We start from the raw sequence: 25567 nt of genomic DNA on the forward strand, positions 1-25567 counted from the left end.
TGGTTGTTTTTATTTATCGTACAAACATGAGAGTTGTATCAATCGCCTCATCTAACTCTTGGTAAGAGCATATTCTCAAAATGTCAAACTTTTTCTTTAAATAGTTTGGAGGACCAAGTGGGAAGGTTTTTGCTTCATTGAAAAACTTAAAACAGCGTCACTTAAATCACCTTTTCCTGGGCCGTCTTCAACCACTCCTCTTCCGTCTCCCTCGTCAGCCTCTTCTCTTCTTCCTGCTGCCGACGCCTCTCCTGGTGACAAAAGAAAAAGTCTAATCCCTGAAGTGGGAATGTGAGGAAAAGAAAAGACTTTTGGAGGTTTCCTGTCACCGTTGTTGAGGTGCGTCATCAAAGAGAGCAGTGATAAGTAGGCAGTTACAGCATTAGAGGGGAAAACTCTGGAATCTATGGAAGCCCATTACTGCCAGTCAAAGAAAAACACAAGATGAAAACTTTGTGATGGAAAGTCATTATAATGAGAAACTTTCTGAAAGAATGAGAACATTGCTTAGAGATACAAAGTCATTATTTTGAGAATTGTTCTCAATGTTTGAGATACTAAGTCAATCGTTTGAAAACATTTCCGCATTAATTTTGAGATGCTAAATCACTATGTTGGGATACTAAGTCATTATATTTAGATACTATTTAGATACTAAGTCATTATATTTAGATACTAAGTCATTATATTTAGATACTAAGTCATTATACTAAGTCATTATATTTAGATACTAAGTCATTATATTTAGATACTAAGTCATTATATTTAGATACTAAGTCATTATATTTAGATACTAAGTCATTATATTTAGATACTAAGTCATTATACTAAGTCATTATATTTAGATACTAAGTCATTATATTTAGATACTAAGACATTATATTTAGATACTAAGTCATTATATTTAGATACTAAGTCATTATATTTAGATACTAAGACATTATATTTAGATACTAAGTCATTATATTTAGATACTAAGTCATTATACTAAGTCATTATATTTAGATACTAAGTCATTATATTTAGATACTAAGACATTATATTTAGATACTAAGTCATTATATTTAGATACTAAGTCATTATACTAAGTCATTATATTTAGATACTAAGTCATTATATTTAGATACTAAGTCATTATACTAAGTCATTATATTTAGATACTAAGTCATTATATTTAGATACTAAGTCATTATATTTAGATACTAAGTCATTATATTTAGATACTAAGTCATTATATTTAGATACTAAGTCATTATACTAAGTCATTATATTTAGATACTAAGTCATTATATTTAGATACTAAGACATTATATTTAGATACTAAGTCATTATATTCAGATACTAAGTCATTATATTTAGATACTAAGTCATTATATTTAGATACTAAGTCATTATATTTAGATACTAAGACATTATATTTAGATACTAAGACATTATATTTAGATACTAAGTCATTATATTTAGATACTAAGTCATTATATTTAGATACTAAGACATTATATTTAGATACTAAGTCATTATATTTAGATACTAAGTCATTATATTTAGTCATTATATTTAGATACTAAGACATTATATTTAGATACTAAGTCATTATATTTAGTCATTATATTTAGATACTAAGACATTATATTTAGATACTAAGTCATTATATTTAGATACTAAGTCATTATATTTAGATACTAAGACATTATATTTAGATACTAAGTCATTATATTTAGATACTAAGTCATTATATTTAGATACTAAGACATTATATTTAGATACTAAGTCATTATATTTAGATACTAAGTCATTATATTTAGATACTAAGACATTATATTTAGATACTAAGTCATTATATTTAGTCATTATATTTAGATACTAAGACATTATATTTAGATACTAAGTCATATTTAGATACAAAATCATTATATTTAGATACTAAGTCATATTTAGATACAAAATCATTATTTTGAGATACTTTCTCAAAATAAGGATCTTTTTCATCACATTGGCAGAAATGGGCTTTCATAGAAATCGTATGAGGTGGATATGAATGAGTTTATTAAGACAGTGACACCACTGTGAAAGAAAATCACACACCACAGCTGATAAGGCAGGAGGGACAGCATCTCTGTTTTACAGTATCTACTTCAAGACTTCCACTTTTTGACCAAGAATCACTCCCAACGCCCCTCACTTTCCTGCTGCAGCTACAGAAAATGTAATAACTGTTGAAAGCAGACTTTCTAAGCTGCCTTTACATTTACATTGCTTGGAAGTCCTTCCTGTAATCTAACGCACACACAAAAGACAGTTCTCACTACTTCAGGTTATCACTACTTACCCCTCACTTATAAGGAAGCTTCCTGTAAATTATCTCTAAACAGCAAAGAAAACTTGAATTATTCCAAAAAAGAAAACAACTGCAACGGCTGTTTTTCTTCTACTAACAAAAGTCAGAACTTGATCCAAAAGCGCTGTACTTATGGTGGTGGGTTACACCCGACTTAGTATAATTCTTCAGTACCACCCCTTTGCAGTCATGATCCCTGAAGACAAGCACTTCTTCTGTATGAAAGCAGAGCTCTGAGAAAGACGGAGAGAGAGGGGGGATATTTTTAGGCGACGTAACCGACAGATTAAAGCGCAGAGAAACAGCTGGCGCGCGGAGATGCCGAGAGAAATAGTTTAGTGACGCAGCACATTGTACACATGACTCTGTTTCTGTACCGTCAATGTAAGCTGTAAACATGCTGAGGCTCACCTAAGGCCCTCGCTGTCTCTGGTGAAGTGTGTCACTTGTGTTTTAGAGTTTACATTCGAGAGGTCAAGCAGGCTCCACTCAGGCCCTCGAACCTTTCATTTCACAGATCACTGATTATTGGCCAGAAAGTTAACGTTCTTTGCTCGCTCACTTCAGGCAGTGCAGATCAAGTGAGACCATTCCACTGAAGGGACATAAGACAATGATGCTGTCTTATGGTGCTGGTACGATCATTTTGACATAAAATGAAAGTTCAAGCCGGTTTAGGGCACACTGAAGTGGACAGTAAAAGGGCAAAAGTAAAAAGACACAAAGCATCTTTGTATACCAAGAAAAGCGCTATATCAATTAAATCCGTTGTTATTAATACAAAGAAAGACATTCTCACCGCTATGGCTTGCAGCCTTTGTTGGTACTTCTCGGCCTCATCCATGCCGGGCTTTAAAAGAAATAAAATATTAAGTTGTTAAGTAGAGACTTTTAAGAAAACACGAGGAAGCAATACAACAATTATCAACATCCACCAAACAGGGATACTTGTACTGGTAAAATTAAGTAGTTAAAGATGTTGTCATGCCAGCACGCTGTCTGTGAAGGATGCAGCTATCAGTGGGATTAATGATGAATTAATAATAATTGTTGCATTAAGCTTCGGTCTACTGTCTGTAATATGTCACACTATTCTCAACAAGCAGCTGAATGTTGATGAGAGAAACATAGACATCCAATTCAACAGTTAATAGGCATTTCAAGATTCTCGCGTGGAGTTATTCAGGCATGTGTGACAGTGTCCTACGGCTGGGGTTATTATATATTTTTAGCCACGCTCGGGGTGTGGCTCTGGGGTCTATTGGTTGTTCAGTTGGTTGGTCTGCCACTTTGGTCCAGACTGAAATATCTCACTAACTACTGGATTATCATGGAATCTTAATGTCCCGCAGAGGAGGAATCCTGATGCCTTTGATGATCCCCTGACTTACTGAATACAGACCTATTCTAAGAAAAATACAAAATGCAATAACATTGATGAAGTTGTCAATGTAGAATGATGCGCATACTCACACATGTAAAAATAAAAACATGGTAACACAAAGTTTGCAGATATTACATTAAAGACTGTTGTCATGTGCAAATCAATGAATCAAATCAAATCAAATGTATTTATATAGCCCAATATCACAAATTATACATTTGTCTCAGTGGGCTTTACAGACTGTACAGGTTACGACACCCTCTGTCCTTAGACCCTCGCATCGCACAAGGAAACACTTCCTAAAAGAAACCCCACAATTAAAGGGGGAAATGGAAGAAACCTCAGGGAGAGACTGAGGAGGGATCCCTCTCCCAGGACGGACAGACGTGCAATAGATGTCGTGTGTACAGGAATGCATTGTAACTTCTTGAGATTTTGCATTCCCGAGAATGAGACGGATGTACGTATGAATTTACGGCCACACAGAGATGAGAAACTTGTTTTTCTCCAGCTGATTAAGTAATAAACCCTGACAGAGTTCACTGAAAGGAAAAAGGTGACGGAGCACAAACTTTGCCACCATTCAATATCTCAGAGCTGGTCGTCCCTCCATAATAATGAGGAGGCAAATTCAAAGAATTATTGATTGATGGAGCAGCACTCAGTGAAACAAAGAGGAGTGATAAAGAGACTCTATTGAACTACATAGATATTGATTACTTCACACCCCGACTCACAGATTAAATATCTGAGCTCTTGCCAAGACCAGGCTCCCACAGTCTCAGTATAGACAGACAGAGTGGGAGGGAGACAGCTGTGGATACATATAGCTCGCATTCCTCACACATTTATCTTGCACTCTAAACTTTCTTCATGCCATCCGGGCAGTAAAGTGTACTTTAGCTCCACCTGTTAAAATCATGTTTTCATACCTCGGGCACTGGTGAAACAAAAGTAAAAGGGAAATGAAAAAGAGAAACAAGTAAAAGAAAGAACAAAATGCTGATCATACTGTGAATGCTAGAAAACAATTTTTTGACCAAGTTGTTATCTCTTCAATTTAATTTCCTCTACAGACATTAGGATCCGCAGAAGCTTAATATAAAAGTAATGCTCCTGGATTGTAATCCTGTGACAGACTGTAGACTTCCTGCATTACATCAAAGCCTCCATCTCTTTGAAGTCAGTAGGCTTAAAACCCTTTGAGATGTATAATAATTTACCGTTAATGACTGTTTATTAGTTCACCCGAGATAAGGGAATATCTGCTTCAGGCCCCCAGAGTGCTGCCTGATGAGTCAATGCACCGCCCAACTCCAAAGCGTTACCATCAGATCTCTATTTCGTATCTAAAAAATTAGGTGATGGAGTTCTGGTGTGTTGTGTAGAAGTCCTGGTGTGCTCTTTCCTGAGCCGGCATGATAACTTTCAGAAAGAGGACGGGATAATATGGATTATATATTGCTGTGACCTCTTTGCAGGGGACTGGACCCTGGTGGGACAGTGCAGCGCTGGGGTTCCTAACCTCTTTGACTTGTGTTCTTTTAAAATGATGCAATATCTACATGTGACCCCTTGTCATATGTTTAATATGGTTTGTATTTTGTATCCAGCATTCAGCAAGAATATAGCACCGATTACAGCTACAAATAAACATAATCTGGTGTGGCAGAACCTCTTTCAGATCCTTTCCCATTAATCATCCCAGTACAGAACCTCCTCTTGATGTTGTGACAGCTTTGGAGGTTAGGAAGTTAGGAATCATTGATGTAATGCAATGTAGGCTTTTGTTGATACCATGTAGCTTTCTCAAAGTAGAAATAACACTGTAGGCATTCAAACGATTTGCATCATGATAGACACGTTATCAATAACTAAACCATATTGTTATTGATAGTTTCACTTTGGCCTATAGTTTATGTAGTCCATTGGTGTGTTTGTGCCACCACCCGGGGGCTGTACGGTCCGTATATCCGTATTCAACCCCATAAACAAACAATCAAACCGCCAACACGTACCATGGATGTATGCAAGCCCTTGGTGTAGTCTCTCACGTTGCACTTAGGTCAGACTGGTGCTACTCACATTGCACCTTTAAAATGTCCTGGTTATTATTCAAAATGGGTCATTAGAAGCTTTACTTGGTAGCAGGGTTATGACCTGTCATACTGGATATGAGCAGTAGCGCGTTGTGGCTAATGTTGGCCAACGTTATTGTTATGCAGTTTTTAAGGGTGAGGTTTAGGCCTAACCGTAAATGCCATGCTAGTCTCGCTTTAAAGTACACCGGGATCGGGATCCCGATCGGGAGCCATATATGGCTCTTTCGATGACGCAGACAATTTTGAGCTGACATTTTTTAACATGATTAACAAGTAATAAATAATTATACTGTGTCATTTTAAAGTAAAATATTTAGCAGCGGATTTTTCTTTAGTTCTCCCCTCTCCGCCGCTGTCTCTGACTAAGTGTGTGCCCCCCCCCCCTCTCTGTGTGTGTGTGTGTGTGTGTGTGTGTGTGTGTGTGTGTGTGTGTGTGTGTTCTTCGCGAAACAGAACAGAGGAGAAACTGCGCAAAGCAAGCAGTAGACCAGAGGAGTCAAACTCAATCACAGAGAGGGCCAAAATTAAAACCTGGGACTACGTCGAGGGCCAAACACGGTCCACATTTATTGAACAGGATAGACATATTGGATAAAGTGCAAAAATATATGGAACACATTTAGGTAGGCTACATTCTCCGAGTATGCACATATGTCAGAGCCAGATGTTTGGAGTCTTTTCTTAGCTGCCAGTTTAATGTTTGGAGTTCTGTGGAAACCCTCAGTGCATCAGTGAGACTCCTGTGTGGGTTTGTGTTCATCTTCATCACAGAGAAAAGCTGCTCTCACAGGTATGTGCTTCTAAACATGCAAAGCATTTGAGCGGCATGAAGGTTGGAAACTGTGCAACACCCACAGAGTCATACTTTGCCTTGAGTGTGTCATTACACTGGAGGTCAATCAGCTCCATTTGGAAGTTCACATGTGCCGTTTCCACATCAACTGCAAACGGGTTGCTGAGCAGTTACATTTTGCACTGCATCATACATGTCCGGTGCTTATTATATGTTCCATTTCCAGAGCACTTCCTGGTGTATGATGCAGTGATACACCATCAGCTGCTTCTTCTCCTTCATCCAACTAATCCGCTCTTTCACAGCGCATCTAAGGCACTCCATCGGTCGTCAGTCCCGCCAGTTTGTCCTGGGGCCGTTTCATTTCGGACACATTTAGATACTCCCTCAAATATGTCTTTTCCCGTGGCTGTGCCATGCATTGATTTAATTACCAAAACCGGCGGGCCAGTTATGATATTTTCTCGCGGGCCGGATATAATTGTGGCCTTGAGTTTGACACCCGTGCAGTAGACACTGAAACGTGCTCATAACTTAGATAAATAACATAAGTGTTTAGTTTATTTAATAAAAGAGCACCTGTTCAATGTGAAAAGTGAGTTGTGAATATAAATAAAAACAACTCAGGGGGGGAGGGGCAGGGTTCCGTTGGGGGGAGGCACAGACAATGGTAGGGGAAACACTGATAGCGCTTTTAGTACTCGGAGACGTGATGTACTTAAAACTCAATTTTATTAAATATATGGCTCTCAAGGAAATACATTTAAAAATATTTGGCTTTTATGGCTCTCCCAGCCAAAAAGGTTCCCGACCCCTGCACTACATTAATGAAGCTTATAATTAAGAATAGTAGTATCAGTTTATTCGATGTTTCACTTGGATGTGATATAGTAGGCAGTGTTTCCCCTACCATTGTCTGCGCCCTGTCAACGGAGCCCAGTGCCCTGCCTGAAATTCAAGGTGGTTTTTATAAATAAATATATTTTGTATTCACAACTCACTTTTCACATTTACAGGTGCTCTTTTATTAAATAAACTAAACGCTTATGCTATTGAGCTAATTTATGTGCAGGTTTCAGTTTGTACTGTCTACTTTGCGCTTTCACATTCTCTCCGTTTTACAAAGGGCGGGGCTTCGCAGCTCACACACACACACACACACACACACACACACACACACACGAAAAGGAGAGGGGAGAACTAAATAGAAACCGCGCCACGCACGCACGCTGAGCGCCCCTCCAAAGCAGTAAACCTAGGGGAAACACTGAGTAGAGACACATTATAAGGCCGAAAGGCCGTTTGTCATGGTTTGGGCAAGAAGCCTTGGTTCCAATGAAAAGAAAATCTAAATCTAGTTTTCTATGTATTTAACCCAACTGTTATTGAACTCTGACCCATATGTAACACTTTAACTGTACTGGTGTGCAGGACTTTCATGTATAACTGAACGTCCATTATATTCCAGCCTTTGGCAAACAATTTCCCACAGCGGTTGATTAAGGGTTAGGGTTTATCGTTAGTTGCAGTTCGAGGCGCCATTGCCCCATTCGACAGGTTTTCCTCCAGATTAGGCATTACCGTGTAGGACAGCTAGATTCCTTCATCCAAGAAATGCCGTAAACTCTTTAGAAGTCACAGCACTAGCTTTTTGTTTACCCTGTATTTGCACTACATTGTATGTAGTATGTACTACTGGTTTATTGTTCATATTCTACACATTAAAGCTAATTGCATTCATACCTTTATATTCCACAATTGCATATTTTTCATTTTGCATTCATCGTTTAGTATCAATCATTCATATTTGTAAACGTCTATATGCACTTCACTGTTGTTTAGACTTTCTAGTTAGCTGCTGATCTGCATTTTGTTGTCACGGCTGACTCTGTGCAATCACAATACCATGCAAATCCCACAAATCCCTGCAGCCACGCACCAAAATCTGGAGGAAAGCCTTCCCCCAAGAGCGCAGGCTTTTATAGCAGCAGATTAACGCCCATGGTTTTGGAATGACATGTTCAACGATTACATATGGGTGTAATGTTCAGGTGTACACAGAAATATGGGAGAGAATATAAAAAGGTAGAAGTCAGATGAACACAGTAGGAGCCGGAGTTACAGTAAGAGGATGGGTTGCATTAGTGACAATACAAGTAGTGTTCATTTATAGTCTCACTGACAGAACTTTGTCATAGAAACAAAGTCATTTCATATTCAGAACAAAGCGCAGCAGAAATCAAAGGAAACACAAAGATCAAGACAAATTAGATCTGTCATCCACAGAGTCCACAGGTGGGGAGCGTCTTTGGGACATATGAAGGAGAAATAATGAAGAGTGTGACTGTTCATGAAGGAGGAGCACTGCTGGGAGTTGAATATGAGAAAGAAGCTCAAGGTCACTGACAACCCCGGGGGAACTGCTATCTACTCATGACCACACACACACACACACACACACACACACACACACACACACACACACACGGGTATAATACTAAGTGTGGTGGGAGTGTTGCCTGGAGGTTAATGAGATCAGAAAAGGGGTGGTGGATGTTTTGTTGGCAGTGAAGCCAGTGTTTCACAGACACCATTATTCTCATGGTAGCCCTGTGGAAACAGGCCTATATGATGGATGTTAATCATTTGAGACCATACGTATCATTCCCTCAGGACGCACAGCGACAGTGAGACAAACCGTTGACAAGAAGGGCACCGACTAACAGTGCAAGGATAAAAAACAGTTTGGAGGGTAAAAATGAAGAAAGGCAGAGATGTAGATTGAATACCTTGGAGGTTTATGACCCGGGAGGAATCACCACGGTCAAAACTACAGGAAGCCTCCCTTTGCCTCATGGACTCAACGCACATTTAGAGCTGCAGCCTCTGCGGGAACGAATAAGATATGTAAGCAGTGTTTTCAAAAACTCAAAATAGTGTGTAAAACATATACCAAACAATATAAAAACAAGGAATCCCATGTACCTTCAACGTACACTCCTTTAGAAAGGTTTGCGTTCTGGTTTTTGTCAGAAGTTAAACATTTCAGAATTTCCTCTAATATCTATTTAATATTCTAGATGGTTTTGTACGCAGCCAATCACCGCCCGATTTAATGCGACATAATTGGCCCACTATCGCAGCGGAGTGAAGTCAAACTGAACGCTACCATTCACATGATGGTGATCGAATCAAATGAAGTACTCTATTGGTATCCATATCACTTTAGGGTACTGGCCCTATTCAGAAGGACAGAAGTTGATAGCGTTGTATTCCTTCTAGAACTTATACAACTAATGTGGTGGAAACAATTTTGTCATTAAAAGTTGACAGATGGTTAAAAAAGTAAGTGAAAGTGAAGTGGCGCCCTGGTAATATCATACCAGCTATTGCTTTCATCCATGATACAGTAAAGCACAGTGGAGCAGAAGGACATGCACTTAATTTATATTCTGTAAATTAGCAAGGTAGTGACTGTCAATGTCTCATTCATAAACAACTATTAAACCATGAACTTCAAAAAGAACTCCCCTCACCATTACAAAAACGGATGCAGAAATCCTTCACCTACTCACAGGGCATGCCGTCTCTACCGCTCTATTGGTTTTGATCTTTTCACACATACTTTTCTATAAAAAGACAACTGGAAGCTGCTTGCTTGTACAAAGTGAAAATGTTTACTAAGGCTTCTGATGCACACGGTTGAAAGTGCACATAGAGCAGAAGAACACAACAGTGGGAGAACTGCAACACGCAGTTAGGTGGGAAACTCGTTTCAAGCTCAGCGCTGCTCAGGCAGCTTTTGATGTCCACATTAACAATTGGAATCAAGGAAAAAATATTATATGCCTTCCTCTCCGGGAGCTTTAGGAAGTTCTTCTAAATTGCAAAGGAGGTCAAATAAATGGCACATATTTTGATATTTAAAATGTCTCTCTGGCCTTTTTAGTGCCTGGTCACGACTTCTCTCTAGTTGGGTGGGAAAAGCATTTTGTGCAATCCAAAAGAAAAGCAGATGCATGAATTTTAAAGTCTGTGTTACTTACAGGAGGGGCGGCATCTTATCTTCTCCAACCTTATCTTCTCCTAGGGGATTCAAAATGGCCTTTTACAGCTGTCACTTCCTTTTAACACACGACTCACTGTTCTGGCGAGAAGTGACGAGAGTGGGTGTGAAGTGTTTGAGCATCAGTGGTACACAAGCGCTCAGGCACTGTATGCTTCTGGGTTTTTTTTAAAAGGTACAATTATCACAGAAGTATCTGCTCTTCTCCTCGAGAACGGGAAAAAAACCTCATCTTCAGGAGTAGCAATATCACAAAAAAATGTCAGTTAGGAGAAAGACAGGAATCTTGTATTCTGTTTCATCATATTGAAAAGCAAAAACGGACTTGTTCTGTTACTATTTGACAACACAAGCACGAAGTTCTTTGCAAAGTTTGGGGATCTTCTTTCTCGTGTGTTCTTTTCCCCATGTGTACGATTCATCGATACACAAACAGTTTGTACACATCCAGCAGACACGGTCAAAGTCAGCATTAAATTGGAAGCTTGTTTCTGTCCACCTGGGACCGTAAGTCCAACATACCTGATACACTCTGGTCTGCTAGTGTGAAGTGGGTTTATCTACCCGCTTTGAATGTTATCAGCCAATTGAATGGGAGTTCTCAGCCTTATAGTTATGAGTTAGAAAAGGCCTGCTACACCTACTAGTAGGTTCAGCAGGTTCCATTATCATCTATTCACATGGTTGATCACCAATATGATTATAGGAAGACGACACAAACCTCTAGTGCAGGGGTCGGGAACCTATGGCTCTTTCGATGACGTGATATGGCTCGCAGACAATTTTGACCTCACATTTTTTAACATGATTGTCATTTTAAAGTAAAACATTTAGCAGCGGATTTGTTTTTAGTTCTCCCCTCTCCTTTCCTCCGCTCTGTCTCTGACTGCACAGCGCACACACTTACATACGTGTGTGTGTGTTTTTGTGTGTAGGGGGCGGAGCCCCGCCCTTAGCGAAACAGCAGAGGAGAAACTGCGCAAAGCAAGCAGTAGACCGGGGGTGTCAAACTCAATCACAGAGAGGGCCAACATTAAAAACTGGGACTACGTCGAGGGCCAAACACAGTCCACATGTATTGAACAGGGTACACATAAAGTGCAAAAAGATATGGAACATATTTAAGTCAACTGCAAACGGATTGCTGAGCAGTTCAATTTAAATATCTGAGCTGCAATAGTCGGCAAAGTCGCTCAGTTGATCAGCAGAATGCTGTCGGGAACACAGCGGTGGAGATGTTTGTCAGTGTTTGGAAACACGTAGTGACCAAAGTTTCCTTCTGCATCAGAGTCTCCCACAGGCAGCTCGGCTTATAAAGCTCTCACTGCATCACACATGTCTGTGATCACACGGCCCTGAAGCTGCAGGTTTAACAGTGAGATGCTTCGTTATGTCGCACAAACAGTCCAGCTCACATCGTCCCAGAGATCTGTGGTGTCTTTCCCTTTGCTTTCCAAAAACTTTCATTTCATTCGACACATTTAGATACTTCCTCAAATGTATTTTCCTGTGGTTGTTCCATGCATTGATTTAATTACCAAAACCGGCGGGCCAGGTATGACAGACATATGATATTTTCTTGCGGGCCGGATATAATAATAATAATAAATTGTATTTGTAAAGCGCCTAAAAAATCTAAAAAAGCCCTTCAAAGCTAAAAGCAATCTCAAGGCGCTAAAATGCAGGACAACAAAAACAGCACCAACAACAACAACAGACATAAGAGGTTAAATAGGTCATAATTGCCTTGAGTTTGACACCCGTGCAGTAAACACTGAAACGTGCACATAAATGAGATGAATAACGTAAGCGTTTAGTTTATTTAATAAAAGAGCATCTGTTCAATGCAACACTGATACCTCTATTAGTACTGGGAGACGTGTTATTTTTAAGAAAATGCATACATAAAGTCGCGTTCAAATTTATTAAATATATGGCTCTCTGGGAAATACATAAAGAAATATTTGGCTTTTATGGCTCTCCCAGCCAAAAAGGTTCCCGACCCCTGCTCTAGTGGCCGTAGTAGTTATGACTGGAGCAAAGGAGGAAGTCGCCGTTGATGGGGATGTGTGTGCACAGCGCAGAGCAGCCGCCATTAGCTAGCCAGTGGGACACACACGCAGGGACTCACATGCACTTATCTGCACGCAAGGCCGGCCTGGCTTTGTGAACAATGTACAGAGAAGCTCAGCAACGCACACAGAGCGTGAGTGACTTCAATCTCTACTGATGTACACAGAAAGTAGTTGTTTCTATAATAATGCTCTGAATATAGTATTTATAACCTTTAACAAAAGGGTTTTTAAATACATGAACAATTAAATTTGAGGTGTCACATCTAAAAGAACGCAACAATCGACAGTTTCTTCCCCTGTGCAGTTGGCCTCATCAACAAGGCCAGAGACCCCCACTGACACTGTCTCTCCCTCCCCCCCTCTACACGTTACATTAACCTGTCTGATCCCGGTTGAGACACTACCACTTCTCCACCAGCGGCCGGCACCATAACCACGCCCCCCTATCATTCTCTCTGGGGAGGTGATTGGTTGCAAACTTGCCCTGACTATTTTGCACATTTCTGCTACTACCACTATTGCACAGCTCCTCCACTTTTAATTAAGATATACTGTACATATTTTATTACATTCTGTACATTCTTTTTTCTATATTTATATTTCTTGTACACAATTTTTTTTTGTATTTTATAGAAGTTTCCTTTTTAGTAATATTTCTGTATTTGCTCTTATTTTTAATTTCTCCTACTGTGTTTATGTTTGCACCATTACACAAAGCAAAATCCTTGTATGTGAAAACCTGAAGAACCCAGAGATTAAGTCAGAAACACACAGGGATGGATCTCATCTTACGCCACCAAAATACAGAGAATATTGTGTTTGCCACAAAATAACAACATGACCGTTTTTTAAAGAGTGAGTAATGAATCAGTGTTGAGCAGTAATGGCAGAGCTTTAGCATCATGTCCACAGTAGATGTCCTTTGTCAGATGCAGGGGGAAACTGGGTGGCAGCCAGCTCTGGCAGCCTCCTCTCAGCTGATACCAGAGCGCCTTGGAGGGGGGGTTGACTCAGATCAATGTGCTCTGTGTCAGGGACTTCCCTGTGGCTGGCTGGCTGGCTGGCTCGCACGCACGCACGCACACGCACACGCACACTAATTAAAGCTTAACTGCATTCTAGTGAGGCCACATATCCTCTCCTCATCATCCTGTGTTTATGAGTCTGCAAACATTTATCTGTACATTTACATCCCGTTACATCACATCCTTCTCATGCAGGTACGAGTGCACTCTGTCATGTGGATATTCTCTTTTTTATTTTGTGCTTAGAGGTCCTCCTCTGCTGTCAGATGGGTTTATTTGTGTAGAATTGTCATCTTGCGGCACAGATTGTGGGCCATCGTGTGTGTCTGATTCCTTCAAAGGCCTGATGTCAGTGTGACTTACTTCATCATTGGCTCAAATCAGCATCAAAGCCTCGGCAGACGAGGCTGCTGCAGATGGTTGCTGTGTGCTCCGTTGCCTTGTTTGTCTGAACGGCTCCATCAAGTACTTGTTAATTAGAAAGAAGGGATGTCCGTGCTTCCCAGCAGGGTGAACGCTGCCCTGTACAGCCTTCAGTATTTAACCCTCGCCTTCTACTCAAACAGCAGTGAATTATGATGTTGCTCACTGTTGCACACTGAGTACATTTCTCGCTCTCTTCATTTTTATTCGCTCCCCTGTGCACACTCAAACTTTCTCAAAGCGTTCCTCAGTCTACATGCTTTGATGCTCTGATGCTCTCTCTCGGTTTTGCTAGAAATAAAAATGATGTATTATCTTGAACGTGTCTCAAATCCTGCAGTCAGTGCAGAGCTGGAGAGAAGCTGCGGGATTGGAAAAGCTAGTGATCAGTTATTCTAAAAGGGCCAAATAATGATGGATGTATAAGTACAAAAAACCATGCATACACTATTTCACACACATGAATTGTTAATTATGAAAACACAACAGTGAAAATGAAATGTGAGGGAGGTAATCTAGCAATAAAAAAAATCTTACATTAGGTTGTAAGCTAATTTCACTGTTCTATAAGGTCATCTAAGGTGCTTTTATAATATATAAATATAATAATAACTGTTAATTTGGTCAGTCTTTTCAAATTGACAAAAACTGCCGTCTCAGCTGCTAAAGAACAGACTTGTTTGTGTGTGCGGTGCAAGAGCTTGCACACTTAACATGGTATGGCAGTGTGTTAAAGTGCTGGTGTCATAACTGATGCTTGGATCACCATGTCCACTGCATCGCTCTGCATCACCTCAGGCAGGCCATTATTTTAATGTTGCCACAGTTGCATTTCTTGCTCGCGCCTCCTCTGCTGTGACATGCCAGCCATACTGTAGCAAATTGAGCCTGGTCCAATAAGAGAACCAATTTAAAATATAATGAGGGTTTACTTATGTGTGTAGAACAAATGAATTCAACACTATGAAATGATCTCATAAAATCAGTGTAATTTATAGGAGGAATTTAACAGCACTGCACTGAGGGAGGCAGAAATGCCCTATATTTCCAGCAAAGTAGACTTCTGTTAATGATTATATCAACCCGTGATGTACAACGTCAGGTTGATGGTGGAGTACTCATGACAAAAACAACAGGTCTAAAAAATATATTGAAGTTCAAATTAATCGCGCCAAGAAATTACCCCGAGTGTGTGAAGGCCTTTAGTTTCCTAAAACAGGGATGGCTTTGCTTTGGTCAGAAGAAGCTGACCTTCGCAGGAATGGGGTGAATCTCACATGCTGGCCCAGAACTCACAAGCCTCCTAATCTTTTTGCCCCCACTGCTCTGTCTTCTTTTTGGATTCAGCAGAACTCTCTGATTGCACGACAACAGCTGGGAGAACTTGGCATTACAGAATTGGTTATGACATTATTTATCACACAAAACCTGTTTTGTTTATTTCAATTGATCTCCAAATTGAAAATCAATACACAATGTTGCAGAAAATTAATGCTGACGGAGCTAATCATTTATATAGCATTGCTATACAACACAGCCGTGGTCTAGCATTCCTTCTAGATTAAAACCACACTGCCTTCCAATCAAGCTGAAATACCAAGTGAAAATCAACATTAGTCAATAATATATCAATAACAGTAATTGCCATAGGACATAAATACCTAATATATTTATTCAAGTACAAACACCAGCAGTAAAAGTGATGAACATCCATTTATCATTACTTTAGTGGCAGTGTGTGCTGCCTGAGCGAGTCAGTGAACTGTAGTTCAACAAAGGAGCCCTATAGTCCGGTCTCACTTTTCTGTGTCTGACCTTCCAGACTCACGCTCAGTTGTTCTCTAGATTTTATTCAACTCAATCAAGTTACAAGTTATAAACAAAGCTGACTGCGTAAAATATACGACAACAATAGCTGATTAAAGCAAATGTAATCAGACATCTGCTGCATGGTTGAGCAAACGTATGTGAGAAATACTCTGTCACTCAGCAAAGACCTTGGTCAAACTATTTCAGCACTTAGCTGACATCTGCAATGAACTCTGATCCCTCCTTTCTAAAGTTGCATGCTAAGACAAACAAAGCAGGGCAAACATTACCATAGACAAGAGAGGCATCTGCCTGGATAGCTCAACTAAGAGGGCTCCTAATGGCTAAAGTAATACTAACATGTTTGGATATAAAACACAAAAAATTATGTTCCTATTCTCATGGATATTTATATACTCAACAACATAACTTATCGCCTTATACATGCAAGCAAAGCGCTTTTTTTTTTATCATCCAACACTCATCTACAAATGAATGGACTAGACTAGACTGGCTACTGCAGTTCGCGAATGCGCACTGCTACACACCTAAGCACTCTTGTTGGTAAGGACCCTGAAATTCTGATGTTTGAGTCTCAACGTAAAACGCTATAAAAAGGCTAAAACAAATGTATCACAATGCGCATTCCAAGACAACAAGACAGAGAGTCTACAGTCATGATAGCAGCTCTGGGAGAATGTAGCCTAAATGTGCTTTGAGCTAAATGCTAACATCAGCATGCTAACATGCTTACAATGACTGATAACATGCTGATGCTAAGCAGGTATAATGTTTAGCACGTACACCATCTTAGTTTAGCGATAGCATGCTAATGTTTGATAATTAGCACTGCACACAAAGTACAGCCGAGGCTGAAGGGAATGATTTATTCGGTACAACACATATGGTATGGGATGTCACACCCCCTCAATCCAGACATCCCTCAATCGTTACAATCTTTAACTCGCTGAGAACAACCTCGCCCCGCAGAGTTAGCTAGCTACAGCTATTTAGCTCTGTTTCATTAGCATTGACAGGACTTGGCTCGAAGTCAAGTTGATGAAATCAGCTTAACTGTTCCAGTTGGTGTTAGTGAAAACCACCTCAGTTGGTGAGTCGGCTGATTTATGGGTACCATTGTTCCAAGAACTTTGTGTCAATATCGGCTGGTTCATGTTTAGCTTCACTAAAGCCAGGCTCAGACTACAGGAGATGTATCCCTGACACAGGAGGGGTTAATCTGATCTGGGACCTTGGTCTGTACCGATATTGGGCCCAGATGATCTGGCTGAAGAATACTTAACCTGCATTGACCATGTCTCCCCAACCATAATCTCACCCAGACTCGTTTAGCCTTCCGATTTTGTTTTTTTTCCTCACTGCAGAAAATTGTTGCACGTCAGTCTCCATTTTGTTCACAACTGCTCAAACTATTTCAAAATCGGTTAGGATAGTAGTCACTCCCGGATTAACAAAAGTACCCGGAATTATCACAAACGCTAAACAGGCACAGAAAGCCTTCTGTAGCCCCTGTTCTCAGGAGTGTGCATGAAGCACCAAGCTTGTCCCATTGTACCTTTTGGCGCCAACTACAGCTCTCATCCCTGGAGAGGCGCGTCCTCCTCTTAGTCAGGAGACCCATATTCTTTTGAGAATTGTTCTCTGACATCCCTGCAGTGGGCTGTGCTTACCACATGGAATATGACTGCTTCTATGGAAATCTGTAACATCCTTAATACCAATAATATTTTTCAGAGGAAGGGTTAGAATAAGGCACGAGGGAGGGCTCATGTCAGGGTTTTTCCAGGGCCCTCAAATCACTAAATCCACCCCTGCAAAGACCACATAAACTTGTAGGAATAGTTAACTGTGTACAACATAATCTTCTGTTTACAACACCCACAGCGTGTCATATTAAGTTGTCTTTACTTGAAAAGAACTACAGCTTTCAAAGTCATCTCGACTTTTTTCATCCATTTCTCAACGTTTGTTGCTGAATAAAGCTGATCTCTATGCTAAGACACCAAAAGCCTACAGTTCCTCTCCATGGGATATTTCCCTCCTGTTGAAGGAAATCAAAGAGCTGCTGCAGCCTACACGTTATGATCTCACACACACACACACACACACACACACACACACACACACACACACACACACACACACACACACACACACACACACACACACACACACACACACACACACACACACACACACACACACACACACACACACACACACACACTTCAAAGGAAACATATGATTTCACCAAATGTGCACACACCAATCCACCCACAATGTAGCCAGAGGGACACGGCATGCTGGCACCCACCTTAGAGCAACAGTCAGCATGCACAGAGGTTGATAGCCGTGACACACACGAGGGGGAATTATGCAGCATTGTCTCTCTGTCCTCCCACTGCAACTGCAGATTGAGCAATGTCTTACTCTATCTGGCAGCACTGCTTAATTCTTGTTTATTTTACATGGGACACAGATTGCTGGGGGCACACACAATCTGATCTGTGAAATAATCTATGTATTGTACCTTTGCACTGTGCTGCAGGCTGTCTGTGAGCTAAATCCACACACAGCCACATTGCTCCAGGTAGGAAGATAAACAAGAAGCCTTAGTTAAGATCACCAACACTATTCTGTTTCATATTTACTTCGTGTCCATGTTGAAGGCTGCCCTTCCTCTCCTCTGCCCTTCACACTTCCCCTGAGAGAGGGGAGGCAGGGACCAGCCATATCCCTAGAGTCAGATATAATGGGTGCATGAAAAAAGATTACCTTTTAATGAAGGTCAATATGTGGCACTGTCAGCAGTTTAAAGTAGCATGTGTTAGCACATTAAATTGCATATGCTACACATTGCTGATAATCATTTTCTAACACATACCATTTGGTAAAAAACTAAAACAAAACAATAAATCCCATTTAATTCCATATGCACTCCTTTGTTACGTTTTGATCATAATTCCCTCTCCAAAATCTATTTTATAAAGCTTTGAAAACATCTGTAAACTTGAATACATTTCCCTTAACACTTCATTTTACAAGATTACATTGAAACACATCATGATAACGTTATACTTTACCTTGCACCCTAATACAAGGCAACAGCGCCCCTGGACACATCAGACTGAGTTTGATGAATAAATAATTCAGCCCAGACTCGTGTGCTTTAGGGGCCGCTAACAAGAATCGTAATTTTAAATTACTTTTGGATTTTAAAGCTTTCATATAGGTAATCTATAAAAATAAATATTTTGTCCACTTATTTCCATTTGTCCAGTTAATCATTTATCCAAGTTACATCATCATCACGTTGTATTATTAGGCACTGATACCAGTTCAGTAAAGAAAACTGTATCTTCTTCCTCTTTTAGAAATATGATCCTTTATCTATCTAGCGTCAGCTGGCAATAAAATGGGAAAGAGGGAAAACTATTTTAGTCAATCGCAAAGATATTTCTGGCCTCTGCTGAGGCGCTTTCTTTAAATAGCCCTGTGTCTGTGTTCTTCAGATCACTTTATATTTCTACTTCATTTAATCTGCCTTGCTTCCTGTTTTAAGAAGTACCACAAACTACCATTGAGCATGTTATTAGAGCCTTAACTCCATTGTAAAACAAAGTGCACAGTCACAAGGGCTTAACCTCAAGTAACCCGGGATCCATTCAAGAAAATCATCTCACTCCCTGGCCCCGAGCTCATTAAAACATACAAATAGCTGGCAAGTGGCCTGACCCATCTTTTGTATCCGAACTTGGTTTAAACACTGATCTAGAGAGACAGTAGGTGTTGCAGAGGGGTTAGCTGAAGGTTTAATTAGTTTGTTCTTCCTTCCTACATTAATTAACCTATCATAATCCAACCACTTTCTAAATTGGAAATGATATCCATGGCCTTTATATATTTGTTTCTGCAAGGCTTTCGCCAGAAGAGTTGTTGGCAAGTAGCGCCCAAAAGCCGGCGCGTGCTGATGGCAGCATTAAGGTAGGGCCCGAAGGTTTTTGTGATAACATAATCATGGACGAAATCCCGAAAATAAGAATTTAAAAAAAGCTTAGAGAAAAACACAGATTCCATAAGTTTGCTAGATAACGTTAGCTTGTAATTGTTGGAAGCGTCAGTGTAAAGAACACTAATCTCAGACCTGCTTGTTTCCGATAGTGCCATCAAGTTTTAACAAATAGATGATGAAGCTTTCCAAACATATATATTTTGCCCACTGAGCTGCCCCACTGTAACTGTAGTTACATCTCTGCTTAGATGCTTACAGGTACAGCTCAGTCATCTCTGCAAGGATTGAACCTGTTAGAAGCAGCAGTGTGACATGTGACGGTGGAGAGATGTGAACAAAGAGCTGATCTTAATTAAGAGTTTAAATGTGTGAACACACTCCTGTTGTTTTATGCTTTCTTTCCACATCCTCCACTGCCTTGCATTGACATTGTCTATTATTTAAATGATCTTTAGAATTTTTTATTAACAGTTTAACAGTCCATATTCGTTTGTCTATTATTCCATTACCTTTCTTGATGTTTTAGGTTTCTGCTGTCGTACTGTTACAGTGTTGAGATACTTTAGGCAGGAATCATATCAAAGTCATAATATTTGGTATTTTGACAACACTAATAAACATTGTTAATAACTAATCGAATTCATTATAGACATAAATAATTGGATATCCTACATCTCCTTGCAGCTCAGTTTAGTGAAGAAAAAACCAAAAGACCACAGAGGTCAGAATTCTGGGTGGTATATTTATGCTTGATCGTGACCAGATCCAGAGAGACATCACAAACATAACAACACTGGCCACAGTCCAGTACTACATCATTTTTATAGCTGCACCAGAGTGGGCTCTGATTGCACATTCAACATATGAATAAGTGGACAATGTTTCCAGAAATGTTGATTTATGAGTCCCACACTGACCATATCTGCACTGCAAGCTTCCCCCTCATAACTGGGTCACCTGATGAGAGGGTATGTGGGACATAGAGCCTCATAAATTATGCAGAGTAAGAGAGCGGTAATAGACAAAGAAGAGGTGCAAGACTGTGATGAGCAGCTGGGGAAGAGGGAGAGACAGAGTGTCAGAGACTTTGAACCATATTCTTTGTTGGTCTGTAATGAGTCTAAAAATGATAGCTTTGTTATCTGCAAATAAACCAAACAACATAATCAGGGCAGAGGTTCTGTGTCCCAGTGGTGCTATCCATCATGTTGCAAAGCTGATTCACAGGTCAGACACTGACAGCTCATTGTGTGCTGCAGGCCTCAATACTTAGGTCTTTTTTCAGCATGTCAGCATGCGTCTTCTTGAACCATTTTAGGCCACATGATGGACATCCATAGCCTGGGAGGTTTGGCTGGGTCAGAACAGGATAGGTGGGGGGAGGGTTCATTTCAGGTTAGTACTCAATGCAAAACAGAGAGACTGTCCGCTTCCTCAACACAGGAAATAACACATCAGAGCAGAGCAGGGTGGAGGAGAGAGCTGATAATTGATGCCTGAGCATCACTGTTGTAGACACAAATTCACCAGTTCTAATTAAATTACATCCGTTTCTAAAGCTGGTTGAGCAACACATATTTATAGTGAATAAACACAGTTAAAATGAACTACACTGAACTGAACACACTATGACCAACAAAGTAAACCGGTTTCCCAAATGCATAAAACTCAATGTAACATTGCTGCCCTAACAACCATACAATAACATTCAAGCTGAGGCTATTGCAACCAGTAACACATCCCACCTATTGACAGAGGTTGAATCGTACCGATTTTACAGTTGTTTTTAGTGAAGAAAACCAACAACTATTGTGTCATGAAATGTGATAATATGATAAACTAAGAGGGTAAACAGCAGCATGGTGAGCAGCTTGAGCATGCTGGTGTTAGCATTTAGCTCAAAGCGTTGTTGTGCCTGTACACCTCCACCTATCACAGCTTCACAGAGAACATAACGTGGCTGTACACCTTTAGGGTTGTTAAAACAACGTATAGCTCTACCATGCTTGCACGGCATCTATTGCATCCACTTGTTGCTTATTCAGGGCCAACCCACTTCACTTTAAGCAGCAGGTAGCAAGCAAGACACGGGAACTTGGCGTTTGGAGTTACAGTTTTATTCAACGATAAATAAATTGTACACACACTGCACTGCTACGTTTACAGCTATAGCGTTATTGCCCGCGCGCACGCACGCACATGTTAGTTTTCCTAGAACTATAATGTTATTCTCAACCCTCCTAGTCGATAATCTTTTTGAGCTCAGCTGCTGGTGAATCATGTCTTTGGGATTTCTATAAAACCTGGTACACCACAATACTGTCATGTCAGCCAAGCATAATAGCAAAACATCCAGAATTGCTACAAGGACAGTCCCGTCTCTGCAGGTGTCTGACATGGGGTATAGTTGTATTGTTTACAAAAAAATGTCTGTCTCATTGCACACCATCTCTCCGCACCCCAGGAAATAATACATCTGGTGATCTGGAGGTTTGTTGTGGCCCAACACTTAAAGCGTCTGATGTACTTACTTTTAACTTTAGCTACTGGAGCTTCTACCACCACCACCTCATCACCCTGTTACTCACTGTACTTGACATTTTGGTCCCATGACCCCATTATGCACTCGAGTGTGCTTGGCCAGCTATCACTAATCGTCCTTACACATTAAAGAGCTGTGGGCCAGTTCAAGTTTGATGGTTCAGACCCTACATTAGATGCTCGTTCAGAAGATTTCATGGTGACCAACAACCTTCTACCCCTCCTCCGTGTCACCAACACTTTGAACTGCCTGCGTAAATTCCCGACACTACAGGAGCGTTTTTAAAGATTCTGTCCAGATGGAGTGTGAATAACTATTCCCTTCATCTTTCTCCTTCTCCCACCCATCCTCTCTTCGTCCTCCGCCCCCACCACCGTGTGTCCTACCTAATGAGGCGCTCCGCTTCAGCATGTGGGTGTCTTATAGTCAGTCTCAGCTGCCTCGGGCACCAATCTGGATGCTTGTAACACTGTCAAACCCTGAGAGTGCTGCAGATTCTCTCTCTCTCTCTCTCTCTGGTGCTAGCACACCGCTCAACATGCAGTAACATATAAACAACGCAAACAGCCAAATGCATCAGCACACACACTTCTCAAGTCGAGCCAATTTTATGTACAGAGCCCTAAATTACAAATCACAAGTTTTCCTACGACACCCACCTGATGCTTCAGATAAGAAAAAACTCCTCCCAAAATCTCCTGTCTAGCCTACAGCGCTTTAAGAAGGTAAATAATTGATGCACTCACATGCCAGGTCACATTGCATCACTGTCTGTTGAATTTAGAGTCCAGTTATGCAGCCAGCCTTGCTCTGTCAGAACCAAGCAGCAACCTTCCGGGCTGAGCAGTGAAGCCTTGAATCACCACTTGAGAACGGCTCCAAAAGGGAGTCAAAGTCCTTAGACCCTGTTTTAAAATGCCCACCTTAACTGCAGAATTAAACACGTTATTAGAGGAGTGGCCGCTTTGAGTAACAGGCGGGTGCCATCTCAGATCGCTAACCGCTAGCTGTCTGCTCTGCTGTGTCACCTGGGACGCCTCAGTTTAACCGACGATGCCCATTTTTAGATCAGCCGGGAGTTAGACGGTGAGAACGACTTTGAGCTTCGCAGCGGCGTTCAGAAACCTTTGGCTGACGTCAAGGAGACTACGTCCATATTTTATACAATAACATCAGAACATAACAAACTCCACCTGCCAGCACTTCTAAACAGCGCTCCAAACTAAGGATGACCCGTTGTCCCGGGGACAATAAAAACAACATCTGGGACACAAAGATACTATGTCTGGGCCAATTATGGGACAGTAGAGATACATAACATTACAAATGAAATGTTTACGGGTCATAGAATATATATCCTTTTAATTGTTAGGTGTTTAAATTTGAAAAGAATGTGAGTTGGCACCGCATGGAATAAGTTCTACGCTACATCATAAACACAAAATCGATCATAGAGAGAGACCACCGCAGTCATCAAAGTGCTGAAGTGTCTGAAGAACAGCGGTGGCGGCAAAGCAAGGAATCCCCCTGAAGCAAGGCAGTCTCTGAAGGCAGTCACAAAGTGATGGAAAGTCGCATCAGAAGAAGACGACCAATGTTGAAAGACGAGTGCGAGTGTGAGAGATGGAGACTGATGGATTAGGGGGCAGCAGTAAGGAAATAACGACGAGAATTATGTATTACTAATAGTACTTTAATAAGATAATTAAGTATCTGAATATTTCTGCCAGCGCTGTATTACAATTTCACCAAGTCACAGTTTAATTAAAGTAGCATATTACTCAGTGCAGGTGCCTAAAATACACTTTAGGCACACACATCTTATAGTGCCACGTCTTTTTCCATCAATGCCTGTCATCAGTATGGATAACATATTTTAAGCAATTACTAGCGGATATAAAAAGCCAAATATATTGTGCATGTGCAGAAGTATACCCTTGTTCCTGTGTCTCAACTGCACATACCCTCTCATAATACCCATTTTCCACCACAGACCACTGTTAGCTGACCCTTTGGATGGATTATGCCTCAGACGTCGGCAGAAAACAGTTGCAGGGAGGAACCGCACATGTATAGTTAGAGTTGGGTGTAGCAGGAACGAGGATGGTGACAGTGATGCTGACTGGTGGTGTTGGTGGTATGCCTGGATTCAAGACTTCTTGATCACTGTGTGGCCTGCACTGCATATGAAACAATTTTGGATGTAGACTGTAGTCTTTTTAGCATCTGTACAAGAATTTCCAGAATTGATATCCAGGAAATGCAGATTTATCCATTTTTTTATACTGTTTTCATATATGACAGGACATTGTTACTTCCCATCTCTTTCCCAAAAAATGTACTTTTAGAGTTTGATCTATTATTGAAGCAGACTGTAACTTAGCTGCTTCTTCCATTCATTTCCCTCAGGCATGAAAACGTTGGAATAAATAGTGCAGAGGTTTGAAGGTCGTGTCTGAGCTTTTTCTTTGCTTGTTTGTGGAAGGAGGAGAAGTCCACAAAATAATTGGTTGTTTAGCAGGAATAAGCAATAATGAGTAAAGCGTCTTACCTTTCACAACTTGCAGGTGGTAGACTTAACAGCAACTAAATATTAAATATTGCAAACACACTGTCAGGTCTCAGGTGCTGCTTTATCCTGCGTCACTCGGAGGCTTTTTAGAATAACTTTTGGAGCCCAAAGTGACGCAAAGTTCACATACTGGAGGTGGGAGTGACTTTAGCCCGGTACTATGTGTGTGTAACCGGAGCAGACCTGAGCGTGGCGCTGCAGACTCCCGTCGTTAACAATGTAGCGTGCCTCAGTAAGAAGGCGGAGAAGTACGAGAAGTTAGTTGGTTTCGCTAGCAATTTATTAGCCAACACAACACATGCTACTGTGGGCCACAGCCAACGCCAAAAACAACAAAACCGACCTTTTGCGTGCTGGACTATAAACTCCCGCTCCTCAAACTAGCAGGAAAAACAACAAACATCC

At 40.6% G+C, this 25567-nt stretch overlaps 1 protein-coding gene across 3 annotated transcripts in view; it reads right to left on the reverse strand.

The window, feature by feature from the left end:
• LOC115011643 (paralemmin-2-like) overlaps positions 1-25567 on the reverse strand; it is a 35340-nt gene extending 9773 nt beyond the window's left edge. Inside the window, exons 1-4 of one of the 3 annotated variants that reach the window (XM_029436811.1) lie at positions 25142-25567; positions 9407-9503; positions 3138-3188; positions 171-251 (exon numbers count right to left, since the gene is read on the reverse strand). In XM_029436811.1, the coding sequence (XP_029292671.1) occupies positions 171-251; positions 3138-3182 (126 nt within the window). In that variant the 5' untranslated portion in view covers positions 3183-3188; positions 9407-9503; positions 25142-25567. Of the gene's footprint in view, positions 1-170; positions 252-3137; positions 3189-9406; positions 9504-18350; positions 18435-25141 lie in introns of those variants that run through there. The other 2 variants (XM_029436810.1, XM_029436809.1) reach the window with 2 other exon arrangements.

Source organism: Cottoperca gobio, chromosome 8 (assembly GCF_900634415.1).
Source record: "Cottoperca gobio chromosome 8, fCotGob3.1, whole genome shotgun sequence".
Taxonomy (NCBI): domain Eukaryota; kingdom Metazoa; phylum Chordata; class Actinopteri; order Perciformes; family Bovichtidae; genus Cottoperca; species Cottoperca gobio.